This window comes from Nannospalax galili, unplaced genomic scaffold (assembly GCF_000622305.1).
Source record: "Nannospalax galili isolate Female #2095 unplaced genomic scaffold, S.galili_v1.0 scaffold364, whole genome shotgun sequence".
Taxonomy (NCBI): Eukaryota; Metazoa; Chordata; class Mammalia; order Rodentia; family Spalacidae; genus Nannospalax; species Nannospalax galili.
In genome coordinates, this window is record NW_008352752.1 from 4,393,060 (window position 1) to 4,412,999 (window position 19,940).

Below are 19,940 nucleotides of genomic sequence, written 5' to 3' on the forward strand. Positions count from 1 at the left end.
GCAAAACATGGGTGCACTTACCTACATGCAGGCAATACACACATACACATAAAATAAAAATAATAAAATTTTAAAAAGTTTTTTTTTAAAAAATTATAACTAAAAACTATATTTAAATAACTGAGCAAACACTATATAAAGATACAGTATCTAATTCATATTAAAACTGATTTGGAAGACACTTGGATCAAAGAAGACTTTTGACCTAAGAATACCAGAGAGATTATTATTTAAACTACATTTTGAGAGTTTCTTTTTTTTATATTTTATTTATTATTTTTATTTTATGTGTATGCACGTATTGCCCGCATGTAGGTTAGTGCACCTGTGTCATGCAATGCCCACGGAGAACAGAAGAGACTATCGGATCCCCTGGAACTGGAGTCACGGACAGTTGTTAGCTGCCATGTGGGTGCTGGGATTCGAACCCATGTCTTCTGCAAGAACAGTCAGTGTTCTCAAGTGCTGAGCCATCTCTCCAGCCCCTTGAGACACTTTCTTATGGCCAGTTAGACTGGCCTCTAAACTGACTATGCTCCTGCCTCAGTCTCCTGAGTGCTAAAATTATATGTGCCACCATACCTAACATAAGATTCTTTTAAACAAAAGGTTATTATCATTCTCAAAATTTTAGTTTTTAAGTAATGAGAATGACTCTCAAAGGGTGTTTCCAGACATTAGTAGTTGATTCTGTTAAAAATGCAAGTTCTGGCCGGGCGTGGTAGCGCACACCTTTAATCCCAGCAAAGGCAGGCGGATCTCTGTGAGTTCAAGGCCAGCCTGGTCTACATAGTGAGTTCCAGGCCAGCTGGGGCTACAGGGAGACCCTGTCTCAAAAAGACAAAAAAAAAAATAAATTTTGTAATGGGTTTTATTTTTTAATTACTATTAAATTATTCTATTGGTAGTAGTGTACAATAGCACAAACTCAAAATCAACTAAATTGACTTTTAAAATTTTTACATATATAACATTTCTTAATAGCTTCCATTTAAGATTCAAAGGCTTAGAAGAAAAGAAAGGGGAGTAGGGTGGGGATGAGGGAGGTAAGAGAAGAACAGTCACCTTTCTTGGGACACCATTGAGGTGAAGTTTTACCATATACTTTCCACAGGGATTGTATTCTGGTTCACCATCCTTATTCTGAGGGTAAATTATGCTTTTGGAAAGGAAAATATATAATATGAATATTAATATTCAGTATCAACTAATATACAAGATTTTATATTACATTTAAACACATGCCATTTATTTAGACATATGATAATGTCTTTCTGATTTTATAAAAATAAACACAAGAGTATTTTAATGTTTTAAAGTTCTTTTGTTTTTGCTTTTTCTTTTAAGACAAGGTCTCACTATGTAGATCAAGTTGGCCTAGAATTCATGATCCTCTTGCCCCAGCCTCTGAAGTACTGGGATTGCAGGCATGCACCACCACACCCAGCTTAACAAAATAGTTTATAAAATCATGAAATAGAGTAAAATTGTCACAATATTCAGAAAGAATATTTCACAATATATTCTCTCTCTCCTCCCCTCCCTTCCCCTCCCCTCCTCTCTTCTGTTCTCTTCCTTTCTTTTATTTCTTTTCCTTTCTTTTCTTTTCGATTCTGTCCAGAGCCCAAGTTGTACTTCAGGTGAGCTGCTAACTCCCTAGGCAGCTGAGGAAGACTTTGTAATTCTGATCCTCCTGCCTCCACCTGCAGAGTGGTGGGATTATAGATATGCTCCGCCATAGCCAGTCTATACAGTGTTGGGGACTGAACCCAGGGCTTTGTGCATAAGAACTTTATCAACTGAGCTACAGCCCCAGTCTCTAATGCTCAGGTTTTTTTTGGTCTTTCTTAAGACAGGGTCTCCCTGTAGCCCCAGATGGCCTGGAACTCACAATGTAGACCAGGCTGGTTTTGAACTCACAGAGATCCATTTGCTTCTGCCTTCTGAGTACTGGGAATAAAGGCGAATGCCACCATGCTTAGCTCAATTTCTAACTACATGTTTTTAAAAAAAACATGTACTAAATGGATAAACAACTTTTATCAAGTACAGACCATTTCAATAAATCACAACAAAGACACTAAGTACAACTAATAAAAGTACATAAAATTAAAGTTATTGATGAGATAACTTATATATATATTTCTTTTAAAATATATTTGGATCAAATATATGCTGCAAATTGGTTATTTATATGGCAAGTAGCTGAAGTTAAAAATTGTCTGATTCATCTTTTACCCTTAGGCCTTAACACACAAAAACTACTCAAGAAAAGCACAATGAAAAATTATGATTAGAAACTTTTTCACTGAAAGTTTCTGAGTTAATAATATAACTTTCAAAAACTGAAAAAATTTTCAGAAACATTTCAATGAATTTTAAAGCAGTTATAGCCAACAGGAATACTTTCTATTTCCTAATAACCATATTAAAAGCTAAAGAAAAAGATAAAACTAATTCTAACATTTTGCTGACTCCAGTTATGATCTCAATATGCACTCAATACAAAATGTGAGATATTTTCCAATTTTACATTTCATATGCTAAGTCTTCAAAATTTCACATCTTACACATGTAGCCCATCTGAATTCAAAATAACCTGTTTTTTAACTGCTCAATAGCCACAGGAGGCTAGCTGCTACCTTATTGTTCATTTAAAACTATAAAGTATGAGGCTGGAGAGATGGTTCAGCAGTTAAGAGCACTTCACCTGAGTTTGGGTCCTAGCATATGCATGGCAACTAACAACCATCCCCAACTCCAGCTCCAGGGGATCCAGCACCCTCTTCTGACCTCTGTGGGCATTACACAACATGGATGCACTAATAAACATGCAGGTAAAACACTCATACACATAAAAAATAAATCAAAATTTAAAAATGACAAATTATGTGATTTTTACTTTGATTTCATCAATTTTAAAAACATTTATGCCACATACATTAGTTAGCTACATATGCATATAGTCTTACTGCTGTAGAATAACTCCCCACATTCAGGAACCATCTGTTTAACTTTTACAGAAGGACAGTAATACTCCAGTGATGGGCCCTCTCCTCTTGCTGTGTCGATAAGGTCCAAATTTTTAATTTCCAACTAAGCAACAATTTTACGAAGGGAAAACACAAAATTTTACCTGGTAATCAACTTCTTATTGAATCGTCTTTCATAAGCTGCACTGATAGCCAGTGATGCCACAAAGGAACAATCTGATACTATTGTCTGTTAATAAGAATAATACAGTAATATATTCTTTAATTCATATAATTTCAACATTCAAAAAATTTATTACTTTTATTTTATGTGTACGAGTGTTTTGCTTCCATGTATGTAAATACACCATGTGCACACAATGCCCACAAAGACCAGAAGAAAGTGTTGGATCCCCTGCAACTGGAATTATGGACAGTTGTTAGCTACCAAGTGGGTGCTGGGAACTCAACCTGGGTCCTCTGGAAGAACAAGTGTTCTTAAGCACCGAGCCATCTCTCCAGCCCCCATATAATTTTAACATTTGCACAATTTATGCATTGTACCTACTACTTGAGCTTTTATGTTAAATACTTTCTCAATTACTGTCCAAATAGGAAAATAGAAATGTTATACTGTTAACCCACATATTCAAATTCTAGAAAAAATAAAGTATTTCAATGAGTTAGTTTAGAATCATTTGTGTTTTCAGGTACACGGATTTCTATGTGTGTATGGTGTATACTTATTAGGGTATGTGCAGCACATGGAGGCTCGAGGTAAACACTGGCTATCTTTCTCCAATCACTCAACCTTTGACTTTTTGAGACATGGTCTCTCATTGAACCTGAAGCTCACTGATCTGGGTAGTGAGTTTCAGAGATCTACCTGGCTCTGCCCTTCCATTTCTGAGGTCACAAGAGTGTGCTGCTGTCACACTTTTTTTTTTTAATGGGGATCCTGGGAAAGCGAACTTGGGTTCCCATGCTTATGCAGATAGCACTTTACTGACTAACCCAACTCTCCAGCCCCCAATAATTGGATATTTATTTATTTTTATTATTATCGTTTTATGTGTATGTGTGCATTGCCTGCATGTGGGTAAGTGCATCGTGTCATGCAATGCTTGCACTGGTCAGAAGAGGCTGTCAGATGCCCTGGAACTGGAGTTACGGACAGCTGTTAGCTGCCATGTGGGTGATGGGATTCTAACACGGGTCTTCTGCAAGAACAATCAGTGTTCTTAACCACTGAGCCATCTCCCAGCCCCATAATTAGATATTCAAATAATTATCTTTTATATTTATTTTCTTGTCAAATGTGAAATTCAGTTCTCATTTCTTATCTACAAAAACAGAAATGTATAATTGGGACTAGGGCTGTAACTTAGTGGAAGTAACTGCCTCACATACATGAGGCCCTGTGTTCAATTCCTACCTAGTATTAAAAAAAAAAAACCTATAATTGCTCAAAAGTTTCTCATGTTATACAATTTTCTCAATGTTAAAACAAAAATGTATAGAGTGAACTGGGCATGGTGGCCCACACCTGAAATCCTAGTCAGTTAGGAGGCTGATGCAGGAAGATCTTGAGCTCAAGGCCAGCTTGGGCAACACAGCAAGATGTCATCTCAGAAGGAAAAAAAAAAATTTTTTTTTTTTTTTTTTTTTGAGAAAAAATCTCACTTTGTAGTCCAGGCTGACCTCAAACTCTAAGTAGCCCACACTGGCCTTCTACCTGGAGTGCTGAGATTCCAAGTATGTACTACCAAATTGAGCTGAAAACAATTTTTTTAAATGTTTAGAACGAATAATTTTTGTAATTATACTTGCGCATCTGAATATATACAATCTAAGAAAAAAAATCAAATTCATATGTAAATATTTACCTGCTTTATACTAAAACTGGATACAGTGTATATCATTGTAGGATTGTTGGTGAGGTCTTCTGGCCGTACCCATTTGGAAAACGTAGTTTTTTGTTTAGGTGATAATGGCAGCTTGCCCCATCTATCGCTGAGGAAGCAATACAAATTACAAAAATAGATCAGTTTTGGAAGATGATGAAACTTTCTTTTTGACACAGAGATCATACACCTACACTTTTGTCTTCCCAAAGTAACTCTGGTAAAATCTGGCTTTTTACATTTGACCTTGAATCCAATCAACCTGAGTATCCTCTCCAATTAAAGGCAGAAGTGAACATAAATTCATTTTTATTTACTTTAAAAGTATAGTGAGTTCCAGGATAGCTGGGACTACAGGGAGACCCTGTCTCAAAAAGACAAAAAAAAAGTATATTAACTGCATGTACCTAGCCACACACGCACACAAAGTATAGTTTAAAAGTTTAACTTTGGCATAAAATATGGATTCATTTTAACAACTATAATATTAATATTTTTGTATAAATATTTGAATAAATCTCTAAACACTGCTTTAGAATTAGTTTCCTGAAGTGAAATCATCAGAAGTATAATTCTTTTGACATATACAACCAAATGGTGATCTATAATTTTAGTCTTTAATAAAATGAGTACTATTCTAGTGCTTTTCTCTTGTTAAACAGGGCTGCTAAATAACAAGCTCCATTCTAAGAGCGTCTTACTTCACTAACTCATCGAATCACCATTACATCATGGAATACACATGCTCTATTACTTGCCTCATTTCATATAGTTGATGAAATAGAGAAAGACCTAACTCATCCAGCAGCACACAGGATCTCAAACTGAAGTCTGCCTATTAGGGTCTGGAGAGATGGCTCAGCAGTTGAAAGCACACATAGCTCTCACAGAGATATGAGTTCAGTTCCCAGCACCCACATTGGGTAGCTTACAACTACCTGTAGCTCCACCTCCAGGAAGCTGACTCTCTGTTCTGGCCTTGGCAGGCACTATACTCACATTTAGTGATTCACATACACATACACACATAATTAACCATAAAAATACAATCTTAAGTTTGCCTATTAAATCTACGTACCTAACATCAAAGTCATAAAACTTTTTAAATTTCTTAGAACCCAATCTGTTACTAGAATCACTGATATGGCTGCCTAAGTGAAAAAATGAGGTTGCTAATTTACTGGCTTTCTGACACTTTAGGCCATTTAAGAAAAGCAGAACATTTTAAAATGAAAAGCAATTTTCTTATTCTTTATGGAGCTTTTCATTCTATAGATAATACAAATTCAAACTTTTTCTGATAATAAATATCACATGCTCACTGCAGATATTTTGAAAAAAGAAATTTAAACCATATAGTTTTGCTATGTAAAGTTAACCACTGTGGGCATTTACCATATTTCTTTTTCTATGCACTTATAAATAAAAATTAATTTGAAAATTACATGCATAATTTTATATTGCTTTAAGTTTCTCTATTATGAGTATGATTCCTACTTTTAAAAAGACTTTATTTAGGAAACAGCATTTGATTGTATGGATGTCCCATGACTGAATCATTCTCAAACCTCTGGATATTTAGTTCTGAAACCTTTACCACAACAGACATTTGGATAAATGCTCTTACTACATACATTTTTGGGTTTTTTGTTGGGGGTGGGTGAGAAAGGTCCTCCCTGTATCCCCAGCTAGTCTGCAACTAGCTATATAGACCAGGCTGGCCTTGAACTCACAGAGATCTGACTGCCTCAGCCTCCCAAGTGCCTGGCACTACATACAAATTTGCATACTGATTTCCTTAGGATAACTAGAAATTATGAGTCCTAAATCAAACAATATTTTTACGCCTCTGCCACTGACCTAGAAGGCTATGATAATACTTTTACAAATAGCACTTTTTTTTTTTTTTTTTTTTTGGCTTTTTTGACAGGGTCTTCCTGTAGCCCCAGCTGGCCTAGAACTCGCTCTGCAGACCAGGCTGGCCCTGAACTCACAGAGATCCACCTGCCTCTGCCTCCCGAGTGCTGGGATTAAAGGTGTGCACCACCATGCCAGCCAATAACACTTTCTTTAACTGGATCTTAGAAAGGAATGATGCTGACATTTTATTCGACTTTTATATTACTCTCTGGCTTGTACAATAACACTTTCTTTAACTGGATCTTAGTAAGGAATGATGCTGACATTTTATTCGACTTTTATATTACTCTCTGGCTTGTATTTCTATTGCGATCCAGTCATGAACTGAAGAAATGTTTGCAGAGTACTTACTCTCTGCCAGGTGTTATACTAAGCACTATGACTGGGCCAAAAGCTCCACAGGAGCCCATGACTAGGCAAATTAAAACAAACGTGCTACTGCTGTGTTCTGGTGCTGTATTACACAGACAACTTTGTATTGTTCACATCTTTCTCAGGACAATTTTTCCTCCTCTATCCCATACATACTCCTTTCTTCAACCAGTTTTGTATATACAATTTAGCTTCGGGGCTGCACTGGTTGTTCTTGCAGAAGACCTGGGTTCAAATCTCAGCACCCACATGGCAGCTAACAACTGTCTGTAACTCCAGGCCCAGGGGATCTGACAGCCTCTTCTGATCTGCGTGGGCACTGCACGACACGGGTGCACTTACCTATATGCAGGCAATACACAAATACACATAAAATCAAAATAATAAATAAAATTTTAAAAAATTAATTTCAAGCTATGAATTCAACTGAATTTCAGAGTTTGGGGAAAATTTTAAATGATCTTGAAAGTAAAATTACTACAGTGCTTACTTACCAAAAAGGCATTGGATAAGCAAAACGTTCCCTCAGATCAACAGTCATGAAAGGAACATATTCTATACCATTTATTTTTGATGTTGTCCTATAAAACACAAGAAAAAGAATCCAAGATTTCAAGTCTATCTTAATCAATGATCTTCAACTCTAAATGACAGTAACTCCTCCATCTTTTGGTTGGCATCAAAGGTAAAATTCAAATGATAAAGTGTGGTGTTGTATTAAGCAGACAACATCATGTTGCTCGGCTCTTTAGACATTTCTGATAAAACAAATACCAGAAAATAACTGCTGTAATTCAATCCAATTTAATGAGACATTCTTTTAAAATTAACATTCTGGGCTTAGGATGTAGCTCAGGGGCAGAGCATTTGCCTAGCATGTGCAAAGCCCTAGGTTCAACCCTCAGCACAAAAATAAATAAAATAGCTGCAGCAAGCAACAACAAACCCACCTGACATCTTTTACAACAAAACTATAGTCTTAAGATAGGGCTTTGTGTCCAATACAAGAATACAAAGCCAATTCTATCCTAAGTTCAAAGGAGCAAATAGTTACTTTGTTATCTGGGGGATTTCAAAACATGACATGCAATTCTGAAAAACATGTTCTTTTCTGGATAGGAGACTGTGGAATGGGTAGTAGAGGAGGAAGTACCACAGGTATCTGCTATGACTTGTTGACAAATTCAAGAAGTGAGGTTTGTAGTGGCTTTACCTGTTTTATATACATTAACAATTTCCTCTTTTTTCTTTTATTGAGAGAGAGCTTCACTGTGTAGTAAGAGTATTTGGCTGGTCTCTTATCAGTTTCCTGAGTGCTGGAATTGTGGCCAGTACTATTTTGTTCTCATACATCACATTTTTTTTTTTTCCTAAATTGAGAGTAGTTGCAGGGCAACTTTATAATTTAGTCTTTCGGTGCTAATAATCCATGAATTTGAAGATGAATGCAGGCACAGTGGACATAGTGACTGTTGGAAAGTGTACCCTCATTTTCACTTGAAGGACAGATGCATTATGAGGGTAGAAATACAGAGATGCTTTGTTAAGAGCCCAGAATTCCAAATGTTATACAGAAGGCAATATACAAATACCAGGCAGTAAAAATGATAACTTCTCCCTAATTTAGTGTGCCTCAGCTTCAAAATGACCCTTTTCTTGTACTGTGTTCACATGCAGTTTTTCCTAGGCAAAGGGAACCAAGCTAATAGGAGCAGAATTAAAATCTGCAGCAGGAAAGAAAGGTGCTCATGGGGGCTGTGAACTAGGAGGAAGTCCTTTCAGCCCAATTTCAGGAAAATTAAAAACAAACACCTGCCAGGCGTGGTGGTGCATGCCTTTAACCCCAGCACTCGGGAGGCAGAGGCAGGCGGATCTCTGTGAGTTCAAGGCCAGCGTGGTCTACATAGTGAGTTCCAGGACAGCTGTGGCCACAGGGAGACCCTGTCTCAAAAAGACCAAAAAAAAAAACAACAAAAAAATCAAACACCTACATGACTTGTCAAACTCAAAAACAGTCACCTCCTGGTCAAAGATTTATCCTTTCTCAACCGATTCCAAAGACAATCAAGGACTTCTACATTCTTGTGGGTTTGTTACTGTTGTTTTTTGAGGCAGGGTCTCAATATAGCCCAGACTGGTCTTGAACCTGAACTTGTGATCCTCCTACCTCCAGAGTGATGGGATGACAGGCATGTGCCAGGTCCAGCTTATGTTTGGCATTTTTAATATCCCCTGACGCTGCTTTCAGATACTCTGAGCTATCTACATAGACCAGGGGTCTGCCAACATTTTCTGTAAAGATCCAGGTGATATACAGTTTAGGTTTCACAATGAGGTCTCTGTCACACATTCTGTTTTCATTTTCTTTTTTTAAAAAACTCTTAAAAAGTGAAAAACTAGTCATAGCTCCAGACTTTTGTTTGCTGGCTATTTCAAAGTCTTTTTCCCCACTGGGGCTGTGGTCTCAAAGGTACACAGAGTACTAGCAGTCTGCCTTAATTCTGTTGTGCTCCTTTATCTTCAGGGCTCAAACCTGGAGAATTTCAAGATTACCAGAAAAACCCACCTAGAAAAAAATGTTAATACTAAAATATATTAGAACCAACAGATTTTATTATTCAAGCTGTAATTATATAATTCACAGTCAAATACTAGCACAACATATTACCACAAAGTTCTGAACACAATTCAGAATGAAATAACCTGCACTGGTTATATTCAAATGTTTTCATTGCAGTGAATCATAAGGATTTACCTGAGCACTTCTATTTCTTCTGCTGTGTATCTCTGTCCTTGCGCATCACATGACTGTGGACTTATAAATGCCTGAGGCTTCTCAAGGAAGGGATTAGGTCCTAGAGGAAAATGTGTTCTCACAGGAGGGGTCTTCGTTTTAGTATTTGTTGACTTGACTTTGCAAAATGGCTTTGTCAAAGGCTCACTCAATGCTTCTGCTCTAAAATAGAAGCACAGAAAAACTCGAGTTTTTCTTCTTAAATTTAGGCATTTTTGTTTGTTTGTTTTTGAGACAGGATCTCACTCATACTGGCCTCAAACCTGCTACATAGTGAAGTCTGGCCTTGAATTCCTCATCCTCCTGCCTCCACCTCCCAAGTGTTTTATTAATGTTTATAGGCAACAACATCACTTTAAGAGTTAACTAAGGGGCTGGAGAGATGGCTCAGTGGTTAAGAGCACTGGCCGCTCTTGCAGAGGACTTTGAATCCAAGCATCCACATGGCAGCTAACAACCTTCTGTAACTCCAGTTCCAGGGGATTTGATGCCCTCTTCTGGCTTCCCAGACATTGTACAACATTTACATGCATGCAGGCAATACACGCATACACATAAAGTAAAAATAAATTTTAAAAAGTTTAAAAAAGAGTTCATCAGCTGGGCATGGTGGCACACGCCTTTAGTCCCAGCACTCGGGAAGCAGAGGCAGGTGGAGCTCTGTGAGTTGAAGGCCAGCCTGGTCTACAGAGCAAGTTCCAGGCCAGCTGGGGTTACAGGGAGCCCCAGCTCCTGTCTCAAAAAGACCAAAAAAAAAAAAAAAAAAAAAAGTTCATCAAGGAAGAGAGGATGAGTCCAGGGAAGGCTGGTCAGACCTACTGCTTGAGTCACAGAGGTTCATCTGCAGCGTGGGGAAGCATACAGAGAATGAGCAGAAGGATCAAACAGCGAAGGGAGCTGAGGTCACTTCAAAAGATGTGAAAGTACAGATGAGAAGCAACAGGAGCTGAGATGACAGGAAGGCAGGATTCAGTCACAGAAGGCTTGTAGATATTCGAGGGAATTTTGACTGCTGTGTTAAAGAAATAATAAGCTAAAAAAAGAAGTTCTTAACACAAGTTCCACATGAGTTCCAGGAGTCTTGTAACACTTTGAAATTATACACCAAAAAAAACTTGGTGTATATTTATTTGCCTAGAAAGAAAATCCTTAATCTTCAACAGATCCTCAAAGGAGCGCATAACTGCTACCCCAATCCTACCCGCCTTTGCTTAGGATGGACTCAGGAATACTGCACAGGTTACTTACACAGATAATAAAAATAAGCCAGGATTCTAACTAGAAGAAATCAGGATGGAGAAGACAACTATGTCAGGTGAAGGTGGTAATCGCTACACTCCAGAAACTGGAAGAAGCAACTATGTGTTGAGTGCTTTTGCCTTCATGAATCTGAATACAGAAAATGTTAGTTGATGATGCAAAGGAAGAATGAGCCATACCTCAATAAAAGAACAGCTTGGGGGACAGAGTCATCTAGATGGAGCTTTAATAGAAGGTAACTTTTAAACTTCAAGCTCTAGGAATAAATGTAATTTCTACCCCTTTCCTTTATCTATAACGCTCTTTCAAGAGTCATAATTCTCTTAGGCAAATTCATTCTTTCAACAAATACCTACTCAACACATATATGTTAGGCACTCTGCTAGGTACGTAATTCACAACTTGATAAAATGGCCAAAATTCTGTCTTTGTAAGCTTACATTTAGGGGATGAAGGCTGGATGCAACGTAGACATCAACAGCAAATAAACTGGTCTTTTCATAAACCTTACAAAGGAGCAAGAGCAATGAAAAAGAAAATTTAAATATATATAATCAAAGAGGTAGTAGGGGAGATTCGATGCTTAGGAAAGGCCTTGGAAAAGTGACACAAGCTTGAGATGAAGGTTACACATCTGATGTGATTTGGGAATGCAGGTGCATTCTCAATGTCTATTTTTTATAATCACTCTGGAGGTCTTTCTGAAAGATTTCCTTTGGAAGTCTAATATTACACAGCATAAAGGAAGTCGCCCATTTCAAATACCACAGTTGGGGACTGCAAATATAGCTTAGTGCTTGAATGTTTGATTAATATGCACAAAACCTTGGGTTCAAGACCCAACATCCCTCCCCACACCCCATCTGAATAATATCAGAGTTATAAAACAAATCAAGTATCAGGGTTTTTTTCCCCTCTCTATATAGCAAACACTAAAAATACTTCTTCAATGATAGATGGACTATTTCTTCAGTTTAAAGCAAGGAACTAGCGAGGAAGTAAATTTACTCAGGCAGAGAGGTAGATTTCTACATCTTAGCTTAACAAGGAACTTTTGGACTTCTACCACACATTAAATCCGTTACATAAAAACAGCATAATGCATGCTATCCATTGTTAAGAATTTGAGCAACAAAACTCACCTATCTAGCGCCTGTCGAGCCAACTGTTTCAATTTATTTTGCAGAGTCTTATCAGCAGTTTCATAAGACTTAAGAGAAAGAGACAGACATTCTAAAGCATAATTCTTTATTAATCTATATTTCTATACAAAAATTACAATATACATTTTACTTCTTGAAACTATGAGTAAATAAAGACATTTTATTTTTGTCGTTAAAGGTTACCATTTAAAGAACATGTTCAGTATTTTTCACTGGGGTGAACCTAGGACAAGTGCTAATCAGACCATAAATGCACAAACATGGTAGCATGGAAGGGTAAATGGCAGGAACCTGAGGAAACCAGCACTTACCTGTGTTCTTAGGGATAAAGAGAAATCAGCGTAGATGGTTTTTCTGAACATAACACCCTGCCCAAAACTGGCATGAGAAAGATACCGCTGTACCTCATTTTCCTGTCAAATGCACTGCTCCTAAGTACTAGATGCTCTGCGAAGCTAAGAGAGGCAGCTAAGGTCTCATCAGGGAGCAGTAAGCCACACAGCACATGGATTTTACATTGCAAGCTAATAAAGGTCTCCCAAACAATTACCTTATTTTTTTTTACTGTATGAAATTTAAAAAAAAAAGTTTACACTAAATTCATAGATTTATGATGAGGAATTCTTTCAACAGTAATTTCAGTTATTAAAGTTGGGGCTGGAGAGATGTCTCAGCAGAGGACCCAGGTTCAGTTCCCAGCACCCACTTGGCAACAGACAATTGCCCATAACTCCAGTTCCAGGGGATCTGATGCCTCTTCTGGCCTCTGCAGGGCAATGCACGTAAGTGGTATACTTACATATATACAGGCAAAACACGCATACACACAAAATAAACCTAGAAATTTAAAGTATACAGTTAAAAAATTAGCATCTATAGTTTTTAGTCTTTTTGAGGCAGGATCTCCCTGTAGCCCCCAGCTGACCTGGAACTGACTATGCAGACCAGGCTGGCCTTTAAATCAGAGATCCTCCTGCCTCTGCCTCCTGAATGCTGGGATTAAAGGCGTGCACCACTACCACCTAACATCTATAATTTTAAAAAAGCAACTGTTTAGTGACCTCAGTAGTGACAAAAATTTAATAAGGTGTAAATGTCCATTATTAACTTCCTACTCATTATCTTTTAGTGAGGATTTAGTTATATTTATGATAGATTAGTGTTTTTTTTCTCAAATTAAGTAGAATTCATTAGTAAGGAAGGAATTTATTCACATAATTCTATCAAGTTTAACTCATGGCTATACCTACGGTTTTCAGACAGAGATCCACAGCTTCTGTATACAATTCTATAGCATCGTCCACATTCCCTTTTTCATCCTCATCAAAAGCTTGTGTAACCAGGAAGTGGGCACGCTCTAGGTCCAACTGATGTTTTGATTTCAAAGGATCAGCACTCTTTGACTGAACTAAAATGGCACAAAAACATACAGAGAAAGAACATTACTTAAATGTAGTCAGGGAACACCACCACTTTAATATATTTAAGACCTTGTTTGCCAAAACGCCTATAAGTCTTCATTTTAAAAGCTTGGTACAATATATAACAAAAATCTTTTTTTGAAGTATCGGTATGCTGATACTACCTTAGGAGTAGGAACTGGTAACCAAAGACAAACTTCCCTCTTTCCCTACTGTTTGTATACAGTCACACTTATGTCATGAGCTGCTATATTAATTCCAATCAGTGTTCTCTAAATCCTTCAAGTTCTTCCAACAACTGTGAAAAAAATACAAGTTATTAATCTTAGAGAGTTACGAAGTGTCTTCCCTCTTTGAATTAAATACAGCAAAACTTAAAAAATTACCTTTGAGGGACTGGAGAGATTACTCAGCAGTTAAGAGCACTGGCTGCTCTTGCAGAGGACCCAGGTTCGATTCCCAACACCCACATGGCGGGTAACAACTGTCAGTAAGTCCAGTTCCAGGGGATCCAGCTCTCTCTTCTGACCTCCAAGGGCACTGCATGACATGGTTGCCCTTACATACATGTAGGCAGGACACTCATAAACATAAAATAAAATTTAAAAAAAAATTTTTTTTAAAGCAGGCTGACAAGATTCTCAACTTTGCCAGTGATAAACTTAATAGATTGTCCACTATCTCTGCACCTACAGAAAACTAGGAAATTGTACTTTACTATTGCTAATGTTTTTCTTTTTTTAAAATTTTTTATTATTTTTATTTTATGTGCATGAGTGTACCACCTGCATGTATGTGAGTGCACCCATGTCGTGCAATGCTGTGGAGGTCAGAAGAGGGCTTTGGGATTGCCCGGAACTGGAGTTAAGGACGGTTCGTAGCCATGTGGGTGCTGGGAATCCAATCTGGATCCTCTGTTCTTAACTGCTGAGCCATCTCTCCAGCCCCCTAATGTTTTTCTTATAGAGCTATCATTTATTTTCATATCATGATTTTTAAGGAGGGATGAGCAGAAAGAGAAGATCAGAATCCATAGATGAACAGGAAAGAGAAACACAGGTGTAAAGGCATGCTGTGAAAGAACAAAGTCTCTTACTAACCTGCCGAATGCAGAGCTTGAACTCTCTCCAGATACTCATTAATTTTTTCTTGGATACGTTCTAGACTTGATCCTGCCATCTCAGCATAAATTAAGGCTTGTGCAGCTTCCTTAAAATAAAATAATAATAATAATTCAAAGGAATTCAAAAGACATATTGCTATTAGAATTTCCATTACTACTTCTAATTTACTATTTTCTTCATGAATGACAGAACAAAGCATTAAGATTTTTTTCATAGAGTAAATAAACTATAAAATCCTCTGATACCTTTTCTTTGGTTTTCAATAATTCCTTGGTTTTTATATCCTGCTGAAATTTTAAGAAATCAATGACAGATTCATTACAAACACTTTAAGCTATAACTGCACATTTTCTGCTTACCTTATGTGTAGATCAGATTGTAAATTTATACCTTGAAAAGCACACTGAGTCTCAAGAACATTAAAATGGGGCTGGGGGGTGTAACTCTGGTACAGCACATGCCTAACATTTGCAAGGCCCTGGACTCAATATCCAGGACCAAAAACAGAACAAAACCATTAAAACAATCACCAAAATAAAAGTTGTATTAAGAAAAAAATTTTCACAACATTGTAAAGGTTAAATGTCTCACAGAAGAATGAAAATATCAGGGTAGAACACTTTAAGTACGTTTCAATTTTATAAAACAAACTTAGTAAGAAAACCTTAATTTATCCTGCTGTTTTTCTGTAACTTCTACAGCCAGTTGTGCTATGGCTAGTGAGGAAGAGCTTCCATTTTCCCCTATCAATAATACTCCAGGCAGGTTACCAATGCTACCACCTAGAAAGAGCAGACAGAGTCCTCCAAGAAACAGCCCCTCTCTGCAGTGGGCCAGCACGTACTGCACCCCATAAGGCCTCATGCTGTTTCCTAAGCTGCCACCACAGAGCCAGTTTTTGAACAGAAGTCCTTTCAGTGAACCCAACAAAACCAGTAAGTACAGTATGGATCCCACTGGACATTCAACCTCAAGGCCAGGTGGAGTAGAAAAGATGATTTCTTTGGAGTCTATAGGGAGACATTTCAACAGAGAAAAATGTAATTTTACATGTGAGCATTAAATACTGTAGCATGGGGCTGGAGAGATGGCTCAGCGGTTAAGAGCACTGACTGCTCTTGCAGAGGACTCAGGTTCGATTCCCAATACCCACAGGCCGTCTAGGAACCATCCTTAACACCGGATCCAGGGGAATCCGAAGCAAAATATTAAAAAATAAATACTGTAGCATATATACCATCATTATCGAAATACATTATAGTTAACTTCATAAATTGAACCTCTTAAACATATATTATATACTAAATATAAATATGTTACTCCTTGCATGTAAATATTGATTTTTAAGGCCGCATGTGGTGGCCCATGCCTTTAATTCCAACACTCGGGAGGCAGAAGCAGGGGGATCTCTGTGAGGTTGAGGCCAGCCTGGTCTACATAGTAGGTTCCAGGCCAGCTGGGGCTGCAGGGAGACCCTGTCTCAAAAAGACCAAAAAAAAAAAAAAAAAAAGAAAAAAAGGGCAAACTTTAAAACTGTATCAATTTTGTTTTACTCCTTTTGTTTTGTTTTTGTTTTGTATTGTTTTTGAATTGTGTCCCATGTGGCTGAGGCTGGACTGAGGCTGGCTGATCTCCTGCCTTCTCCTTGTTTTTATTCAGTGATGGCGGTCAAAATCATCCCACTTTTTTTTTTTTTTACTTTCTTAAATATTCTTCCTGACAACTTCTAAAATAAAACAAAAGGCACTGCTGGATTTCTTTTGCTTTCGAAAACAATACTTTTATAGGCACTTTTTGGTTTTGTTTTTTGTTACAAAGTCTTGCCATGAAATCCAAGCTGGCCTGAACTCAGTGATCCTCTTACCTCAGCACACTTAGTGCCGGGATTACAGATGATTAGGCAGGTGCCACCATGCTAGGCTATATGGCAGTGTTTTAGGGGATTAATATTTGCCAAAGTTATTTCACACAAAACTAAAATGGAATCTTCTTTAAAAGAACTATCACTTGGGGGTGCTGGAGAGATGCTCAGAGGTTAAGAGCGGTGGCTTCTCTTGCAGAACCCCAGTTCAGTTCCCAGCACCCTCATAGCAGCTAACAACTGTTCCTAACTCCAGTTCCATGGGACTTGACACCCTCTTCTGGCCTCCGCAGCCATCGCGCACACAGGCGAACTTACATACATGCAGGCAATGCACTCATGAAATTAAAATATATCAAAAAAACTTTTTAATCAAAAATTTTTTTTTAAAAAAAGAACTATCACGTGGTAGCCAGGCATGGTAGCACATGCCTGTAATCTCAATACTAGGGAGTCTGAGGCAGGAGGATGACAAGTTTGAAGCCAGCCTTGGCTTCATAGCAAGATCCTGCCCCAAACAAGAATAACAAAAAGAAAAAGATTCCCCTTGAAAGAGTGTAAAAACAAAAAGTTCAAAATGAATGATCCTAAAACACACCAAAAGTCTCTAAACGTAAAGTAGATTTTAAAATAAAAGCAATAACATATTAGTTGAAAGCAAACCAGACCTTACTGAAAGAACACAAGCTTGGGAAAAAATGACTACTTCTGTATTACCAAGATATGCCGACCTCAGGAAGATGCAGGTACCTTCCCATTCAACAGTGGGAGGGGTGTGTTTGCCAATCCCCAAGCATTGGAGAACTGTGGAAGCTCATCCCCTTCGATTTAGCAATTGTGCTTCCAGTTAATCCATCCCAAAGAAATGCCAACAAAGATATTAACTACACCATTAGAATGCTGCAAACCCGCAATGAAACTAACCTAAAAGGCAGCAAATACCGCACAGGCACGCAACGAAATGCGATCCAGGTATAATGCAGGAAAGATGCTTTAAGAAAATAGGAAGGGGCTGGAGAGACGGTTCAGCGGTTAAGAGCACTGGCTGCTCTTGCAGAGGACCCGGGTTCAATTCCCAGCGCCCACATGGTGGCTAACAGCCATTCCTAACTCCAGTTCCAGAGGATCTGACGCCCTCTATGACCTCTGCGGGCATTGCACGACACAGGTGTACTTACACACATGCAGGCAAATACACTCATACATATAAAAGTAACAAATGAAATAAAAAAATAGTATAAAGGTTATGATTTGAGTTTGTGGGTGAAGGAACCGTATGCACACACAGGCAGAGAAAAAGAACCACGAAGGCACATCACATGATAGGAGATGGATGTATGCTTTCCCAGTCTACCTTCTTTTCTACATCCACACGCACCCTTGGGCATATCATATCATCGCAGACCACTTCCTAGGCCGCCCGACCCAGCTCCTGCCGCCACCCAGCACCGGGGCACCTGCCGGCTCCGACTCAGCCACCGAGGCCCCGGACACCCCGAGCCCCACGCGCCGGGGCCCACCCCACCCGGCCGGGCCGCGTCCATACCGGACCCCGCCCCTCCACCGGCGCGCGCCCCGGTGACGAGCTCGAGGCCCGCCTCACCTTGTAGTAAAACACCGCCTCGGAGTAGCGGCCTTCGTGGTCCCGCTGCACCGCCAGCCGCGCGAACTGCACCGCGTCCCGCTCCAGCGCCGTCGCGTCCATGGCGCCAAGGGAGGGGGACAAGCGCTGACACTCGCCCGCGTCAGGCTGAAGCGCCCGGACCGAACCTCAGAGTTTACTTCCGGCGGCGGAGGAAGGGGTAAGCCCCTCCGCCTGCTCTCAGACCGACGCGTCCGCCGCGCCCGCACCACTCAACTCGGGTTCCGAGCCCGCTGGGTCCGCACCCCCGCGCTCGCGCCACGCCCACAGTCCGCCGTGCGCAGGCGCAGCGGACCGCAGGATCTTCCTCAGGAGCTGGCCCGCCCCAGCCCCATTGCGCGGCGGTGGGCGGGGCCAGGTCGGCTCCGCGGGTGGTGGGCAGGGTCAGACAGTGTTCCTGGACCGCGGTTGGGGCGAAGCCCGAGGAAAGCCCTGTCTGCCCCACAGCTGCGCACTTGGGTTCTGCGCCCTAGAGGATTGGGCGGGAGAAAGTAGGTGTCAAGTCCCGGCTGAGGGTTTGTCGTCCATCTGGCAGGAAGGAGGTGGCAGTGCCCACGGAGGTTGTCGCAGATGATTCGTGCTTGGCCAGAGATGGAGCATGCTCCTTTCCTGCACTAAGTGTAAAAGGAGTAGGCGAAAAGAAACAATAGCACTTCTCCTCACCAGCTGGACTGATTAAATTAGAAATGTGAAGAATAGGTGCTTTTGATATGCGCTGTGTTGACATTCATTTGCCACAAACTCCATCATGACCTTATGTGACGCCTCAAGATATGCTGAACTATGGTATCGCGTCGTCAACAAACCACATACATGAGCTAGTTTCCCTTGTATCTTTAGATTGATTTAATGTGCTTAACATAATTGTTCGATTGCTTTCTTCTCTCCCCTTAAAAGTATGAATTCAGCAGTGATGAAAATGAACTAATGATTGGTGCTTGAATTTGGATGGAATTCAAAACCCATGCTGACTCAAAGTTGCAAACCTTCACAAGAATATACACTGTATGATTCTATTTATCAGAAACATTAGAGCAGCACATGGTGACAGAAGTCTGTAATGCCTGTAAGCTGGGAACTGAGGCAAGAGGACTAGGAGTTTGAGGCCAGCGTGACCTACACATCAAGGCCCTAACCCCACCCCAGGAAGCACGTATCTGTCACAATGCAGGCTTCTTAAGGCCAACATACACACAAATCACCTGGAGATCTTGTTAAAGGTTCATTGTGATCCAGTCTGGAGTGGTATTAGCTGTCAGGAAGTTCTAGCAAGAGTCCCAGATGATGCTAATACTGGTGGTTGGGGGAACATGCCTTCATTATCAAGGCCAGGATGATGTGCATATCCCTACCACAATTAGGCAGTTCATAGCTGAAGAGTCTGTGGTCAGCATCCCTGTACAGCAGGTATATCTGGACCTTCCACCTTGTCTGTACCAGCTGTGACTGCTTGCCATTTCTTCCCTCTGCCCTTACTGTCTCAAGCCCCAGCAATAATATATTCTCC

At 39.6% G+C, this 19,940-nt stretch overlaps 1 protein-coding gene across 2 annotated transcripts in view; it reads right to left on the minus strand.

Moving 5' to 3' along the window:
• The window catches only part of Capn7 (calpain 7), a 38,976-nt gene extending 20,331 nt beyond the window's left edge, over positions 1 to 18,645 (minus strand). For both annotated transcript variants that reach the window (XM_029554513.1, XM_008849989.3), the window contains exons 1-9: positions 18,395 to 18,645; positions 14,907 to 15,015; positions 13,636 to 13,793; positions 12,365 to 12,432; positions 9,924 to 10,124; positions 7,663 to 7,749; positions 4,859 to 4,985; positions 3,137 to 3,222; positions 1,066 to 1,159 (exon numbers count right to left, since the gene is read on the minus strand). In XM_029554513.1, the coding sequence (XP_029410373.1) occupies positions 1,066 to 1,159; positions 3,137 to 3,222; positions 4,859 to 4,985; positions 7,663 to 7,749; positions 9,924 to 10,124; positions 12,365 to 12,432; positions 13,636 to 13,793; positions 14,907 to 15,015; positions 18,395 to 18,496 (1,032 nt within the window). In that variant the 5' untranslated portion in view covers positions 18,497 to 18,645. The remainder of the gene's footprint in view (positions 1 to 1,065; positions 1,160 to 3,136; positions 3,223 to 4,858; positions 4,986 to 7,662; positions 7,750 to 9,923; positions 10,125 to 12,364; positions 12,433 to 13,635; positions 13,794 to 14,906; positions 15,016 to 18,394) is intronic.
• Between the last annotated feature and the right edge of the window lie 1,295 nt (positions 18,646 to 19,940).